The sequence below is a fragment of the Macaca fascicularis genome, chromosome 5 (genome assembly GCF_037993035.2).
Source record: "Macaca fascicularis isolate 582-1 chromosome 5, T2T-MFA8v1.1".
NCBI lineage: Eukaryota > Metazoa > Chordata > Mammalia > Primates > Cercopithecidae > Macaca > Macaca fascicularis.
Window position 1 is genome coordinate 173,065,373 of NC_088379.1, and position 18,211 is coordinate 173,083,583.

Below are 18,211 nucleotides of genomic sequence, written 5' to 3' on the forward strand. Positions count from 1 at the left end.
AGTTTTACGTGGTTCTTCCACAGAAAACCTGCGTCAGTATCAGTAGAGTCTTCAAAGATGGAAGAAAAGTAGTGGTGTTTAGAAACTCTCTGAGCAGGGTCCTCAGGCCAACTCTGAGAAACTGAAATCATATTGACTTCAAGAGCACCAATTCCTGAATATATCTCATCCAGATTTTTTTTTTCCTTTTTAATCTGGGAAATTTGAAGTTCTTTCTAAGCTGCCTAGCAATATAAATCCATTCTTTCTTAAACACCTTTTATTAATACACCTCACTCTTCACTTACATGGTTTGGAGTTTCTAGTCGAAGCAAATCATCATCAAAGTTCCCAGACAGACAAACAAATGGTGAAATTGCTACTCTTCCTTCCTTGCAGCTCATCAAATGAGATACGAGTTGAGAGTCTTCACATTCTTTACCTGTGAATTCTGACAATAATACTTAAGGATAGATTAGTGTTTTGAACTCAGGCAAGTTGTCAAACCTCAGATACTGTCTCTAGACCATGTTACAAGGGGAGCCATTCAGCTTCATGTAATGAAGACTGAAATGTTTTGTAAGTTAGATCACATAAGGTGAGCAGCACAGCTTGGCACAGAATACATCCAGTGAAAGTTGGCTACTAATGTTAGTATCACTATTATAAAAATGTGTATTATATTTTAGTTGCCTTAATAAGAAATGAAAGACTAAATTTAAATTGTATACTCTTATCGGACAATTATTGTTATTACCTTTGTACTTTTTCTTTCTTTTATTTTTTATTTATTTATTTTTTTGATGGAGTCTCACTCTGTCACCCAGGCTGGAGTGCAGTGTTGCGATCTCGGCTCACTGCAAGCTCCACCTCCCGGGTTCAGGCCATTCTCTTGCCTCAGCCTCCCGAGTAGCTGGGACTACAGGCACCCGCCACCTCACCCGGCTAATTTTTTTGCATTTTTAGTAGAGATGGGGTTTCATGGTGTTAGGATGGTCTCGATCTCCTGACCTCGTGATCCTCCTACCTCAGCCTCCCAAACCTTTTTACTTTTTCTTACTGAACTCAGACTTGCCTTCAGAATCTTTCCTGAAACCATGCACCACAATTAGTAAGTCTGGAAGTAGTGCATGAGAATAAATATATTTTCCATTGATATTCTTATAAAACCCAGATCAGACATTCAAACTGGTCTAATTCGTAATTGAGGCATAATATTCACAGACTCCAATCTCACCCCACCTGTGACGGTCACCTTTTTGTGTCTATTTTCCCTTAGAAGGCTTCCATCTATTAGCTCATGAAAAAAAGAGCAAATGCTAAAAGTGTTAATCATGTACAAAACATTATTTTAAGATCTTCATATATGTTAATTTAATCATTTAAAACTCATCAAAACTAGGTAGATAATGCTATTCCCTTTCTCATATATCTATTCAGAAAACTAAGGCATGAGTATGGAGTCTCTCGCTCAAGAAATCACAGCTAATAAGTAGCAGAGCCAGAGTTTGGACCCAGGAAATATGCTTAGAATCTGCATTTATGAACACTAAGCATATTTCCTCTCAAGACAGTGACAGAATTAGTCCCTAGTTTCTCTTCATCTCATAGATGCCCTTACTGTTTTCCAGGCTTGACCCTGAAGCAGCATTTAACAAGATGGTTATAAATGGCCCTACTTAGTTTCAGTCTCTTTCGCCCTTTTAATGTCTAATAAGCACAATTTTTTTCTTTAGAAAGGAAAAGGAATCTCCTCACTTGAGGGCAGAATAACCTTTCTGGGGTTCTACTCTTCTTCCAGAATAAACTATTCTTAGGCAAGATTATTTATTCTTCAAATTGTTCCACAGTGGAGGTAAAACATACTTACTGATTTTTGACAATGGGAGTTGATATTCCTGATTCATATCAGCCAGTTTGGAAACAATTCGTAGGAAAGCGGTAAAGTCCTCCATAATTTTCATGTTATACTCATCTAAAGCATCACTGAAATCCTCAGGGAGCTCATCAAGGAACACCTAGAAGCCGAATAATTTTCAGAGAGATCTATTTACCTTCCTTCAAAACTGAATCGTTGGAAGAAGAAAGGTAAAGAACATTGCAATATAATTCTATAGTTATCTACTAATATTTATGCAATAATGTCAGTTTTATTTTTTCACTGGTGAAGTTCAGGTAACTTCATCTTTTGTTTCTATTTGCAATTATGAAAACAAATACCTTACTCATTACCCTTAAAAATGTATTTTGACATACTGAATCAAAACCACTTTTAAATAGAAGCATGCCCTCAAATAACATTAGACTTTTGAAAATTTCAAAGACTCTAGTGCCACATTTGAATAGCAAGCAATGAGACAAAGTACATTTGCATGTCTAGAGTAAATCTCATTTTGTTTTGAGGGTTTTTTAAACCTCACTGGATTCATTTTGCTAATATTTAGTTAATTATTTTTTCACTTATATCCATGAAAGCGAAGTATCTGTAATTTTCCTTTTTATTATGTCCTAGTTAGGTTTTGGTATTAAAGTTAACTTTTGCCCTTAGAAAGAGTAAATATTCCCTCTTTTTGTATTATCCAGAAGAGTGTAGTGGACTGAATGTTTTATATTTTCTCAAACTTTATATGTTACAATTTGAACACTTAATGTGATGGGATTAGGATGCAGGGCCTTTGGAGATGATTAGGTCATGAGGGTGGAGTCTTCATAACTGGAATTAGTGCCCATAAAAAAAGACCCCAGAGAGCCCCCCTTGCCCCTTCCACCATGTGAGAACACAGCATAAAGACAACCATCATTATGATGGTGGGCAGCCCCCACCAGACACCTTGATTTAGAACTTCCTTTTAATTATTAATTTTTTATTTTTGTGGGTACATAGTAGGTGTGTATATGCATGGATTACATGAGATATTTTGATGCAGGCATGTAATGCATAATAATCACATCAGGGTAAATGGGGTATCCATCACCTCAAGCATTTATCCTTTGTGTTAAAAACAATACCATTATATTCTTTTAGTTATTCAGCCATAAACAAGAATGAGATCCTGTCATTTTCAACAACATGAAAAAAATTGGAGGTCATTATGTTAAGTGAAATCAGCCAGGCACAAAAAGACACACTTCACATATTCTCACTACTTTGTAGGAACTAAAAGTTAAAACAATTGAACTTACGCAGACAGAGTAGAAGGATGGTTATCAGAGGCTGGGAAGGGTAGCTGGGGGACGGAGAAGCGAATGTTTAATGGGTACCAAAAACATAGCCAGAAAGACTGATCTCTTCTCAGTCTCCAAAAGGGTGACAAGTAAATTTCTTTTGTTTATTAACCAACCAATCATTGCTACATTACAGCAGTCCAAACAGACTAAAATAAAATTTGTAAGACGTTGGTGTTACTCTTTTTACAATAAAAATCATGCATATTTAAAGTATACAAACTTGTGTTTTAATATACATATATAATGATGTTATCCTTACAAAGTTTGGAAGAATTCACCAGTGAAGCCATCTGAGCCTTGGGCTTTGTTGGTGGGAATGTTTTTTTAAAACAATAGATTAAATTTCTTTACTAGGTATCAGTACCAGATTAGTTATATCTTCCTTACTCAGTTTTGGAAAGTTGTATTTCCTAGGAATTTGCCCATTTTACCTAAATAGTCAAATATATTGCTATAAAGTCATTCATAAAATCTTCCTTTGCTCTTTTCAACATCTAAAATAGAGCCTGTAGTACTGTCCCATTTTCTTTTCTGATATTTGTGCTTTTACTCCCTTAATGAGTTTGCTAGACAATAAATTTTACTATCCTTTACAAAGAACCAACTTAGAGGCTTTGTTGATGTCCTGTTCATACAATTGTTGTTAATTTACTTCATATCTGTTCTTGTTTTATTATTTCTTTCCTTCTACTTACTATAGGTTAGATTTTCTTGTTCATTTTGTTATTTTCTTAAGCTAAAGTTTAAATCATTGATTTTTCAACCTGTATTTTTTTCTAATTTATGATTTTAAGGCTGCAAATTCCCCTCTAAGCACTGAATAAATTCCAGCTTATAAGCATTGTTATGTTTTCTTTATTTTTAATTAATGTAAAATATTTTTAAATTTCCATTATATGTCTTTTTTTTTTATCCTTGGTGTGTATTTATAAATTAATTTTTTAACTTTTCACACAATTGAGATATTTCTGATTCTTCTGGTTAGTGTTTACCTAACATGTATTTTTAATCACCTTACTTTCAAGCTTTCTCAGTTTTTATACCTAAAGTGTGATTTGTATAAACAGCATATATAGTCTGATGTCACTTAATGGCAGCGATATATTCTAAGAAATGTGGCATTAGGTGATATTGTCATTGTGCAAACATCACAAAGTGTACTTAAACAAATCTAGATCACATTACCTAGGCTTTATGGTATAGCTTATTGGTCCTAGGCTACAAACCTGTACAGCATGTTACTGAATTGAACACTATAGGCAACTGTAACACAATGGTAAGTATTTTGTATATCCAAATATATGTGAATGAAGGAAAGGTACAGTAAAAACACAATATTATATTTATGCGACCACCACGTATGCACTCTGTCATGGATCAAAACGTCATTATGTGACAGATGACTATAGTTCTCCGTATTTTAAGATGTAGCCTGAAAATCTTTGTATTTTACTTAGTGTATTTAGTATTTTTACATTTAATATAACTATTGATATAGCTATTTTCTACCTTGCCATTTGTTTTCTGTCTGAATTTGAACTACTCGTTATATATTTTTTCTCTTCCCTTCTTGTTTTTACCAGTTTTTCCTTTTGTTAACATGTATGTGCACACTATTTTACTAGTCTTTTAGCTGTTACCCCAGAAATGATAAGATATAGCTATAATTTTATGTTTCTTAATACTTCCAAAATTGTAAAACATTTAAGTGTATTAACCTTCTGAACTCTTATATTATAATTTTCATAAATTTCAGTTCTACATATTATTTCAAATTTTATTATATGTTACAATTATTTTTTGACACAATGTGTATTCCCTTATATGTAATCACACATAACCTTTTCTATTGTGATTCATTCCTTCCTGCAGTTTCATGTTTCCAAATTTTTTATTTTTTCTATTTACCTAAAGTATGTATTTCTTTAACTGCAGACCTGATAGCAGTGAATAACCTCAGATTTCATGTCTGAAAACACCCTAATTTTATCTTTATTTTGACGAATATTTCCTGTAAGTGTAGAATTCAGGGATAGGAGTTATTTTTTGAAGCACACACAAAATATTGTTCCATTGTCTGGAGAGAAAAAAAAATGGCAGACAAGAGGCAGAACTAACTTGCAGCTCCCTCTCAGACAGACAGAGCAGCATGTGGAGACTCACACCATGAACTTTTGCTCCAAGAACTGCCACAGGAACACACCAGGAAAGCCAAGAGAATCCACAGACCGCTTGAAAGAAGTAGCTTGCCACTTCAGGCAAGCTGAAAAACTGTGAATGTCCAAAGTGTGAAAGGGGGAACATCCACCCCTTAACATGCATCATCACTGGGGAAACTGAAGGTCCAGATCATGGGAGAAGGATCTGGAATTGAGATAAATTTAGAGAGCCAAGTGAAATATAGGAGTAGAGGAAGCAGTGGGATGAGCACTAGGTGCACTTTTGGTCTCCAGAAAAGTCATTTCTGACTTTGTCTCACAGAGGTCCTTGGGGAGGACTTTGAGTGGAATTGGGGAAAGACCACATGGAGAAGGAAACTTCCAGCTTAACTTTGTAACAATTTCAATGGAATACAAATTTTCCTGGACAGAACCTGGGGCTGGGGGGTAAACAGGAAGTGCAGATACAAGCACAGAGGCTGCAGCAAGTGGGGAGGTGTGAAACCCAAGTGCTCTGCTTGCTTTCTCAGAGGGGAGGCTTGTAGCCTGGGGCAAGTTTTCAGCCCTGCTCACAGATTGCCTGGAAATAAATTCAGTGCTGTTTAGGGGTAGGGGACAGCACTACAAGAACTGCTGAAAAGAGCTCTAAATCTTGAAACAAATCCCTGAAAGACACCAAAATAGAATATCCTTAAAGCATAAATCTCACAAGACCTATAAAATAATAGTGCAATGGAAAAAGAAAAAACAAGGTATTCGGGCAACAACTAGCACAATAAATAGAACAGTACCTCACATCTCAAAACTAAAATTGAATGTAAATGATCTAAATGCTCCACTTAAAAGATTTGGAATAGCAGAATGGATAAGAATTCACCAACCAAGTATCTGCTGTCTTCAAGAGACTCACCAAACACATAAGGACTCACATAAATTTAAGGTAAAGGGGTGGAGAAACATATTCCATGGAAATGGACACCAAAAGCAAGCAGGAATAGCTATTTTTATATCAGATAAAACAAATTTAAAGCAAAAATAGTTTAAAAAGACAGAGGGACACTATATAATGATAAAAGGACTACTCCAACAAGACAATTTCACAATCCTAAATATATATACACCTAATACTGGAGCTCTCAAATTTATTAAAAAATTACTAATATACTTAAGAAATGAGAAAGATAGCAACACAATAATAGTGGGGGACTTCAATACCCCATGACAGCAGTAGACAGGTCATAAAGACAGAAAGTCAACAAATAATGGACTTAAACTATACCCTAGGACAAATGGACTTAACAGATATTTACAGAACATTCTACCCAACAACTGAAGAATATACATTCTATTCATCAGTATATGGAACATTTTTCAAGAAAGACAATACGATAGGCAACAAAACAAGCCTCAGTAAGTTTACAAAATTATATCAAGTACTTTCTCAGATCACAGTGGAATAAAATTGGAAATCTACTCCAAAAGAAATCCTCAAAACCATGGAAATACATGGAAATTAAATAACCTGCTCTTGAATGATTATTGGGTCAACAATGAAATCAAGATAGAAATTTAAAAAGTCTTCGAACTTAACAATATTAGTGACACAACTGATTAAAACATCTGGGACATGGCAAAAGTGGTGCTACGAGGAAACTTCATAGCATTAAATGCCTACATCAAAAAGTCTGAAAGAGCAAAAATGGACAATCTAAGGTCACAACTCAACGAACTAGAGAAACAAGAACAAACCAAACCCAAACCCAGCAGAAGAAAAAAAATGGCAAAGATCAGAGCAGAACTCAATGAAATTGAGACAAACAAACAACAAACAATACAAAAGATAAATGAAACTAAAAGTTGGTTCTTTGAAAAAATAAACAACATTGATAAATAGACCATCAGTGAGATTAACCAAGAAAAGAAGAGAGATCCAAATAAGTTTCATCCAAAGAAATGAAACAGAAGATATTACAACTAATACCACAGAAATACAAAAAAAAAAAAAATTATTTGAGGCTGCTATGAACACCTTTACACACAAACTGGAAAACTTAGAGGAGATGGATAAATTCCTGGAAATATACAAATCTCCTAGATTAAACCAAAAAGAAATAGAAACTCTGAACGGACCAATAACAAGCAGTGAGATTGAAATGGTATTTTTTTTTTAATGTCAACAAAAAAAGTCCAAGACCACATGGATTCACAACTGAATTCTATCAGGCATTCAAAGAAGATTTGGTACCAAGTCTACTGACACTATTTCAAAAGATAGAGAAAGATGGAATCCTCCTTAAATCATTCTATGAAGCCAATATCACCTTACTATCAAAACCAGGAAACGACATAACAACAACCACAAAAAAGAAAACTACAGACCAATATCTCTGATGAACATAGATGCAAAAACCCTCAACAAAATACTAGCTAACAGAATCCAATGGCATATCAGAAAGATAATCTACCATGATCAAGTGGGTTTCATATCAGGGATGCAGTGATGGTTTATCATATGCAAGTCAATAAATATAATATACCACATAACAGATTTAAAAACAAAAATCACATGATCATCTAAATAGATGCAGAAAAAGCATTTGACAAAATCCAGCATCCTTTATGATTAAAACCCTCAGCAAAATTGGCATAGAAGGATCATACCTTAAGGTAATAAAAGCCATCTATGACAATCCCACAGTCAACATTATACTTTACAAGGAAAATTGAAAGCATTCCCCCCTGAGAACTGGAATAAGAAAAGGATGCCCATTTTCACCACTCTTATTCAACATAGTACTAGAAGTCCTAACCAGAGCAATCTGACAAAAGAAATAAATAAAGGACATCCAAATCAGTAAAGAGGAAGTCAAACTGTCACTGTTTCCCAATGATATGACTGAATACCTACAAAAGTCTACAGACTCATTTAAAAAGTTCATAGAACTGATAAACGAATTCAGTAAAGTTTCAGGATACAAAATTAATGTACACAAATCAGTAGCTCTGCCATACACCAATAGCAACCAAGCTGAGAATCAAATCAAGAACTCAGCCCCTTTTACAACAGCTGCAAAAAATAAAATAAAATACTTAGAAATACACTTAACCAGGAGGTGAAAGACCTCTACAAGGAAAACTACAACACACTGCTGAAAGAAATAATAGATATCATAAGCAAATTGAAACACATATTATGCTCATGCATGGGTAGAATCAATACTGTGAAAATGACGATACTGCCAAAAGCAATCTACAAATTCAATACAATTCCCATAAAAACGGCACCATCATTCTTCACAAACTAGAAAAAACAATCCTAAAATTCACATGGAACCCACGAAAAGCTCACACAGCCAAAGCAAAACTAAGCAAAAAGAACAATTCTGGAGGCATCATATTACCTGACTTCAAACTAGACTATACGGTTATAGTCATCAAAACCACAAGGTCCTGGCATAAAAACAGACACATACACCAATGGAACAGAATAAAGAACAGAAATAAAGGCAAATACTTACAGCCAACTGATCTTCGACAAAGCAAATGAAAACATAAAATGGGGAAAGGACACCCTATTCAACAAACGGTGCTGGAATAATTGGCAAGCCACATGTAGCAGAATGAAACTGAATCCTTATCTCTCACCTTATACAAAAACCAATTCAAGATGGATCAAAGACTTAAATCTAAGACCTGAAAGCATAAAATTCTGGAAGACAACATTGGAAAAACCCTTCTAGACATTGGCTTAGACAAAGGTTTCACGACCAAAAACCCAAAAGAAAATGCAAGAAAAACAAAGATAAATAGATGGCACTTAATTAAACTAAAAAGCTTCTGCACAGCAAAAGAAATCAGCAGCAGAATAAACAGCCCACAGAGTGGGAGAAAATCTTCACAAACGATGCATCCAACAAAGGACTAAATATTCAGAATCTACAGGGAACTCAAACAAATCAGCAACAAAAAAAAACAAACAATCCCTTCAAAAAGCGAGCTAAGGACATGAATAGACAATTCTCAAAAGAAAATATACAAATGGCCAACAAACATAAAAAAGTGGTCAACATTACTAATTACCAGGGAAATGCAAAAAACCACAATGCGATGCCACCTTACTCCTGTAAGGATGGCCATAATCAAAAAATCAAAAATAATAGATGTTAGCGTGGATATAGTGAAAAGGGAACACTTTTAACACTGCTGGTGGAAATGTAAACTAGTACAACCACCAGGGAAAACAGTATGGAGATTCCTTAACAAACTAAAAGTATATCTACCATTTGATCCAGCAATCCCACTACTGGGTACCTACCCAGAGGAAAATAAGTCTTTATACAAAAAAGATACTTGCACATGCATGTTTACAGCAGCACAATTTGCAATTGCGAAAATATGGAACCAGCCTAAATGCCCATCAATCGATGAGTGTATAAAGAAAATGTGGTACATATGTATATCATGGTATACTACTCAGCCATAAATAGAAATGAAATAATAGCATTCACAGAAACCTGGATGGAGTTGGAGACCATAATTCTAAGTGAAATAACTCAGGAATTGAAAACCAAATCTCATATTTTCTCACTCATAAGTGAAAGCTAAGCTATGAGGACACAAAGTCATAAAAATGGTACAACGGACTTTGGAGACTCATAGGAAAAGGTGTGAGGGGTGAGGAATAAAAGACTACACATTGGGTGCAGTGTACCCTGCTTGGGTGCACCAAAATCTCAGAAATCACTACTAAAGAACTTATACATGTAACCAAACACCACCTGTTTCTCCAAAACCTACTGAAATTTTAAAAAATACCAAAAAATTCATATGTGATCATCTGGAAAAGTATTTTTGATCTAAGAATAAAAATGCAATAGCATGTCTAATATAATTCTAGTTATGTAACACCAAGAGTTTATATATGTGTATATCTGATGAATGTATGTATTTGCATGTAAAATATCTGAATCAACAACAAAATATTGTTCCATTGTCCACTAGCTTCTATTATTTTGATTAAAAAGAGATTTATCATTCTCATTATTGCTTCTTAGAAGGAAATGTGTCACGTCACTTCATTTCTGTCCTAGGAGATTTATAATTTTCTCTTTGTGCTTCTCAGCAGCTTTTCTACATTTATACTCCCTGAAGTTGACTAGGGTTTTAAAACTATGGTGTGCTATCTTTAATCAGCTTTGGAAAATTCCCAGCTATTTTCTTTTTGAATACTCTTCGGCCATTTTTCTCCATCTTTTTTTTTCTGGGACTCCCATTATACACGCATTAAACTTTTTCCATGTGATTCATGTTTCTTATGCTGTCTGATTTGTTAAAATTTTTACCTCTGTGCTATTTGGATGCTTTCTATCATGCTGTCAACTTACTGATCATGACTTCTGAAATGCACATTCTGATAGTCAGATACCGTATTTTCAGTTCTAAAATGTCCATTTCATTTTATACATTGTAATTATCTAGTAAAAAATCCATCCTTTCATTAATCGTGTCTCTCCTCCTATTTTCTTGAACATATTAATCACACTTAAAATCCTTATATGTTAATGCTATTGTCTGGATCATTTATGGATCTACAATTATCGACCTCTTTTATTCCTGTTTATTGGTCATATGTTCATGCTTACTGACCTTTTTAGGTTTTGTTTTGGTTTTGGTTTAGCACCAGAAATTGTTTTCAAAGGACTTTACAGGCTTTAGATGTTATCTTTCACCAGGGTGAATGCCCCCATTTACAAGTTTGGCCAAGAGAGTGAAAGTATGATCACCTCAATTCAAGTACAGACAGTACAGACTGCAGTGGGTATTGTTTTACAGTTTTAGTAAGCCTCATTTATGCTTTGTCTCTCTTTCTAGGTCATGGATTTCTTAAGATTTTGAGAATAAGGATAGTTGGTCTTAGTCTTCTCAAATCTAAAAGACTACTAAAGATCCACCTTTTTTCCTGTAGCACTTCCTAACCTGCTGTTTAATTTTCCAGTCCTAGATGGCTTCAAAAATGTCTTGAGGGCGATACAAGCCTACCCATGAAGGCAGACCCAGATCCTTTTCTCTACTGAGTTTTTATTTAATGTCTGGGACTTTAGAAATTATTATCTAATTTTTGGTTTTTTTTTGGAGATGGGGTCTCCCTCTGTTTCCCAGGCTGGTCTCAAACTCCTGGGCTCACGCAACCCTCCCACCTCTGCCTCCCAAAGTGCTGGGATTACAGGCTTGAGTCACCATGTTTGGCCTATTTTTTAAAGCTTTTTGGTGTAGCACCCTAACATTTCACGCAGATCTGAATGTTATGCAGTAAAGTTTATTTTTATCATGATCTTTTTTTTCAAAATAGAGATAGTGAATTTTCTACATTAAATATAAATTTATTTAAAGAGAACAATTAAATAATTGTTTCAAAAATGTACAGGTGGTGAAAAGTGTAAAGATGATAGGTCAATGACTAAAATTGTGTTCACTGCTCTAGAGGGCATTCTGTGAGAGCACAGATTTTTAATCCAGCATTGTGCGATTAGAAAATATATACTAATTCTTTTTGTTTGTTCCATAGCAACTTTTCACTAAGGTTATCTAGTATAAACCAGCATATCCCATTTTATTCTAGGGAAGTATAATAGTAATAGTATTTGATGTTGACTTGATGCTAGAGAATCATAACCAAAGAAAATGTTGCATGTTACAAATAAAATTGAAAAAGTGTTTCTCTGTTTTTGATCTCTGTGAGTCAAGTAACGATTTCTTAGATGACTATTCTAATATTTTCTCAGGGAAGACATTATAATTCACAACATGTATGTCCCTTCCATAGTTCTACCTTAAGGTAAAAGCATCCTAAAAGAACAGTATATTCGGTGATATAGCTAGTTGTTTTACTTAAATGTATAATTCGCATATCTTTCTTTAGTCACCTGATGTTATAATTTGATCCAATCAAATGAAAAACATGAATAAAATGTTGATCCTGTTTTCTTCACAAAGACTTTAACTTTCTGGTAGATTTACAGAGGGAGACATCAATTACAGATTAAATATCACATTGATTACAAAAAGAACAAATTATTCTATAAAACAAATGAATTATCCTTTGAATTAAAATTCTACAGCCACTAAGTCATTTTAGGTAAGATCTATTTAGTGATTTTACATTATTAAATTTTATCAGAATCACACAGTTTACCTTTGATTGATAAAACTCGAAGTGTGTATCTTGGAACTTTGGTGGAAAATATCTTCTTCCAAAGAGATGTGCCAATACTAACATTAGCTTTTCCATAACGTCTTGAGAAAAATGTTTTGAGCCTATACAAAACAAAGTGTCTTCTTGTAAATACGAAAGGGTATAATCCTATTTTTTCATGTTTAAATGGAATGTCATATTACATTTAATTTCATGGAAACTAAAAATCTATGACAAATATAGCAATTGAAGAATTACCATACATCTGCTAACGGTTTTTATCTGTGCCTTCTTTTTCATCCTTGCTACCTATACCCTAATTTAGATCCTAATCATCCCACACAAATTGCCTTATTTCCTTACCTAGATTTCCTCACTTTAGTCTATCTTCATGATTTTAAGAACACCATACAGATTTAGTGTTTAAATGTAAAAATCAAAGGATTTTAATAAAAAATGTATTAAATAAAATGTATTTAAAAATTTACTCAATATGGATAAAATTGTGGTATTTTTAGGGGAAAATATGATTCTAAATTACACTATTAATATAATGTCAGCTATTTAGGTATACTATACAATAATATTCAAAGAAAATATGATTGGAAGAAAATATTCACAAATATTAATAGTGATTATCTGTGGATAGTGTAACTATGAGTAATTTTTTCTTTTTAACTTAATGCTTTCCTATATCCTTTTCCTATGATGAATATATATTATATTTAATTAGAAGAAAATATTTTCTAAAAATTGTATATTATTTAATATGTTATTAATCCTGGCGGCAAGGAATCACTGAAGTTAATACTTTCGAGGTGTTGACATTGTAAATACATGCCATAAAATATGGCTGACTATCATTTAATATATATTAGTAGGTATTTACTTTATCAACTGAAGAGCTATAAATTATATACATGTCAATTGTATTTTCTTTACTAAAAATATTCCTGAAGTGTTGGTTGTCTACAAATCTGTTGCTATTTTTGGACTCTCTCTCTCTACATATATATATAAAATCTCAAGCTTACCTTTACTGGTTGGCTGACAGAGATCATGGAAAAGGCCATTTACAAGAAAACTGACAAAAACAAGATTAGAAGGTTCATGGTAATGCAAATGTGATACAAGTCCAGCAAACCCCATTGGATTACCTTCTTGATCTAAATATCCCTAAAGAACAAAAAACAATTTATTAGTTTGACTCAAGTTACCACATAATAAGTAACTTATTAAGTATCAGTTTAAAATAGTATTTAATGCCAATATAAGAAATATTTATAACTATTACTGGGCCCAACTTTTATAATTATACCATTTATAAGTAATGTCAATCATTGGATAGAACCTTCTAAAAGCTACAATTAGTTCAGCATGGTAAGAAATCTAGATAGTAGTAATGCTATTCCCCCTGCCCCAAAAAAAGTGCAGTAATGCATACCTCTTTCACCAAGAACTGCAAAGAAAACAAGAAGTAAAGTTTTAACATGTCCATGACTCTGGGTTGCTTGAAGGACAGCAATGAATGCTTTAGCACTGATAGCACCTTTAAAGAAAAAAGTACTTTTAGACACACAATGTTAAGTGTTACAAAATACATTTGAAAATGATAATAAATGATAGATCAATATCTATTATACCACACAGACATTAGAAATGCATCAGATAAAATTTGATTTCATACTATTTTATACTGTTACATGGCAACTTCTTTTTTTAACAAAATAGAGCACATAAACTGAATTGTCAGAAATGAAACATATTGCCAAAGAGTCTGATTATGAAAGCCATTTCAGTTCAGGAGCTGATAGCTTTTAAATTGTTCTAGAAGTAAAAAGATATATTATCCCATGTTCTGCAGTATTATTACAAAAAATCATGTAACTAGGTTGATTTCAACCAATGTTATAAAAATATTGCTTGCTCTCCAGCATAAAACTGCATTAAAGTACATATATCTTTCAACTTCCCACTAAAATGTCCATGAAATTCCAAAAAAAAAGAAATCCCAGTATCGCCAAAATGGAAACTTAGCTGTCTTTAGGCCTGAGGGTTTATAGAACCTAGAAAGAATCTCTACTTACTATAAGGCTAATGGTCTAGGAGGAGGGAGGGAAGGAAAAAAGGAAAAAAGGAAAAAAGGAAGGAGGGAAGGAAGGAAGGAAGGAAGGAAGGAAGGAAGGAAGGAAGGGAAGGAAGGCAGGCAGGCAGGAAGGCAGGCAGGCAGAGAGGGAAAGAAGGAGAGAAGGGAAGAGGAAGGGAAGAGAGAGAAAAGGAAGAAGAGAGAAAGGGAGAAAGAGTGGAAGGGTGGAAGAAGGGAGTGCACTTTCCATCTCCTTACTGTGGGATGATACTTTCTGAGGGCACCATATATGGCATATTTGCAACCTCTTCTCTCTCATATGCCACTTTTAGTCAGAGATGGAAAGAGTCAGAAAACAGCATAGTAAGGGATCAGGGTTTCATGGTGGTTCACTATAACCACAGAAGTACAGACCTCATATTAAAGTCATACTAAGATGATAAGAATCCTGATGGCATTGCATACTATAGTTTATTGTGACTAATGTCGTCCAGATAATCAATGTGTAATAAGACTAGCAGAAGTAGAACATGACCTTTCAATTCAGAAAACTACATAGATGAAGATCTGCTAAACACTGATATTTGGGCCAAAAACTATTCATCCAGCTCATATTTGAAAGAGTATTTGATTAGTATGTAGGTGGATAGAGTGAATCCAGAAGAAATTTCATACATCCTATTGCTTGGCAAACCATCAGATTTGGATAGATGTATCCAAAGTGATAAAATAGAAAAACCCACAATAGACCAATTCTTCTTAAGAAAAATTTATCATCTTCTTAAAATTATGGTCATGCTATAAATATTTATTGAATGTCCACATTAGAAAATCAGACAAACAAACATTATTGTCCTTGGAGTGCTTATATTCTAGTGGGAAATATAGATAAAATATATAAAAACATGATAGAGATAGGAAGATAGAAAGACAGATGATAGGTAGATAGATGATTGATAGATGTAGATAGATGGATAGAAAGATAAGTGATAGAATGATACATGATAGATAGAAAGTTAGATAGCAGATAGAAGATGGATGATAGATAGATAGATAGATAGATAGATAGATAGATAGATAGATAGATAGATAGATAGATAGATAGATAGATAGAGATAGGTAGGTAGAGGTAGGTAGATGGATAGAAATATAGATGATAAACATAAAGATAGATCAATGTAGATAGATACATAGATAATTTGATACTATATAGGAACTGATGAGAAGTCTATTTAACTGAATAAGGAACACTGCCAATGCAGCAGACAGGGGAAACATTTACAGTTTAGAAGGCATGGTGAGGGTAGGCTTCACTATGTAATGTTACAGTAAAGAATTTAATGTAGTAAGAGAGTGAGGCCATGTATATGTCTCAGGGAAGATCTTAGAAGGAGAAGAAACAGTAAGAGCCATGGTCCTCAGACCGGAATGTGTCTGAGGTGCTCATGAGGTGGGTAGCTGGCCATGTGGGAGAGAAGAAGAAGTGACCTCTGCAAGCTGGTAAGAGATCATATACTATAGGACCTCATAGACTGTGACAAGGACATCTTTTCCTCTAAAGAAAAGATCTGACATATGAAAATTGTTTTCTATATGCAGCAAAAAAAAAAAAAGTTGTCTTGAAAAATTATTTGTATGCCCTCTCTCACCACTCTTATTGAACATAGTATTGAAAGTTCTGGCCAGGGCAATCAGGCAAGAGAAAGAAATAAACGATATTCAAAGAGGAAGACAGGAACTCAAATTGTCTTTGTTTGCAGATGACATGATCCTATATCTAGAAAACCCCATCATCTCAACCCAAAAGCTTCTTAAGCTGATAAGCAACTTCAGCAAAATCTCAGCATACAAAATCAATGTGCAAAAATCACAAGCATTTTACTATAAATCAACAACAAACAAGCAGAGAGCCAAATCACAAATGAACTCCCCTTCACAATTGCTACAAAGAGAATATAATACCTAGGAATACAGCTAACAAGGGAAGTGAAGGACCTTTTCAAGAACTACAATCCACTTCTCAAGGATATCAGAGAGGACACAAACAAATGAAAAAATATTTCATGCTCATGGATAGAAAGAATCAATATTGTGAAAATGGCCATACTGCCCAGAGTAATTTACAGATTCCGTGCTATTCCCATTAAACTACCAGTGACATTCTACACAGAATTAGAAAGAAAACTATTTTAAAATTCATAGTGGAACCAAAAAAGAGCCCATACAGCCAAGACAATCCTAAGCAAAAAGAACAAAGCTGGAGGAATCATGCTACCCAACTTCTATCTTTAATACAAGGCTACAGTAACCAAAACAGCATGGTACTGGTACCAAAACAGACACATAGACCATTGGAACAGAATAGAGAACTCAGAAACAAGACCACACATCTACAACTATCTGATCTTTGGCAAAAACAAGCAATGCGGAAAGGTTTCCTATTTAATAAACGATGATGGAAGACCTGGCTAGCCATACGCAGAAAATTGAACTGGACCCTGTACTTACACTTAATACAAAAATTAACTCAAGATGGATTAAAGACTTAAAGATGGATTAAACCCCAAAACTATAAAAATTCTAGAAGACAACCTAACTAATACTATTCAGGACACAGGCATGGGCAAATATTTCATGATTGATGTGGTTTGGCTGTGTACCCACCCAAATCTCATCTTGAATTATAACTCCCACAATTCCCACATGTCATGGAAGGAACTCAGTGGGAGGTAATTGAATCATGGGGGCAAATCTTGCCCATGCAGTTCTCATAACAGTGAATAAGTCTCATGAAATCTGATGGTTTTAAAAAGAGGAATTCCCCTGCAAAAACTTGCTCTCCCTTTGCCTGCTGCCATCCATTGTAAGACGTGACTTGCTCCTCCTTGCATTCTGACATTTTTATGCGACCTCCTCAGCCATGCGGAACTGTAAGTCCATTAAAACTTTTTTTTTTTTTTTTTTTTTTGCAAATTTCCCACTCTTGAGTATGTCTTTATCAGCAGCATGAAAACAGACTAACATAGTAAATTGGTACCAATAGAGTGGGGCGCTACTGAAAAGATACCTGAAAATGTGAAAGTGACTTTGGAACTGGGTAACAGGCAGAAATTGAAACAATTTGGAGGGCTTAAAAGAAGACAAAAAGTGTGGGAACGTTTGGAACTCCCTACAAACTTCTTGAATGGCTTTGAACAAAATGCTGATAATCATATGGACAATGAAATCCAGGCTGAGGTGGTCTCAGATGGAGATGAGGAACTTGCTGGGAACTGGAGCAAAGGTGACTTTTGTTATGTTTTAGAAAAAAGACAGGCAGCATTTTGCCTCTGCCTGAGAGATTTATGGAACTTTGAACTTGAGAGAGATGATTTAGGGTATCTTGCAGAAGAAATTTCTAAGCATCAAGGCATTCAAGAGGTGACATGGGTGCTGTTAAAGGCATTTGGTTTTATAAGGGAAGCAGAACATAAAAGTTCAGAAAATTTGCACCCTGACAATGCAATAGAAATGAAAATCCCATTTTCTGAGGAGAAATTCAAGCCAGCTGCAGAAATTTGCACAGGT

The 18,211-nt window shown here is 34.3% G+C and overlaps 1 protein-coding gene across 1 annotated transcript in view; it reads right to left on the reverse strand.

The window, feature by feature from the left end:
* The window catches only part of DDX60 (DExD/H-box helicase 60), a 105,086-nt gene that overhangs the window by 7,611 nt on the left and 79,264 nt on the right, over positions 1 to 18,211 (reverse strand). The window contains exons 31-35 of the mRNA XM_005556257.4: positions 14,003 to 14,107; positions 13,593 to 13,734; positions 12,559 to 12,680; positions 1,850 to 1,997; positions 288 to 430 (exon numbers count right to left, since the gene is read on the reverse strand). Of these exons, the coding sequence (XP_005556314.3) occupies positions 288 to 430; positions 1,850 to 1,997; positions 12,559 to 12,680; positions 13,593 to 13,734; positions 14,003 to 14,107 (660 nt within the window). The remainder of the gene's footprint in view (positions 1 to 287; positions 431 to 1,849; positions 1,998 to 12,558; positions 12,681 to 13,592; positions 13,735 to 14,002; positions 14,108 to 18,211) is intronic.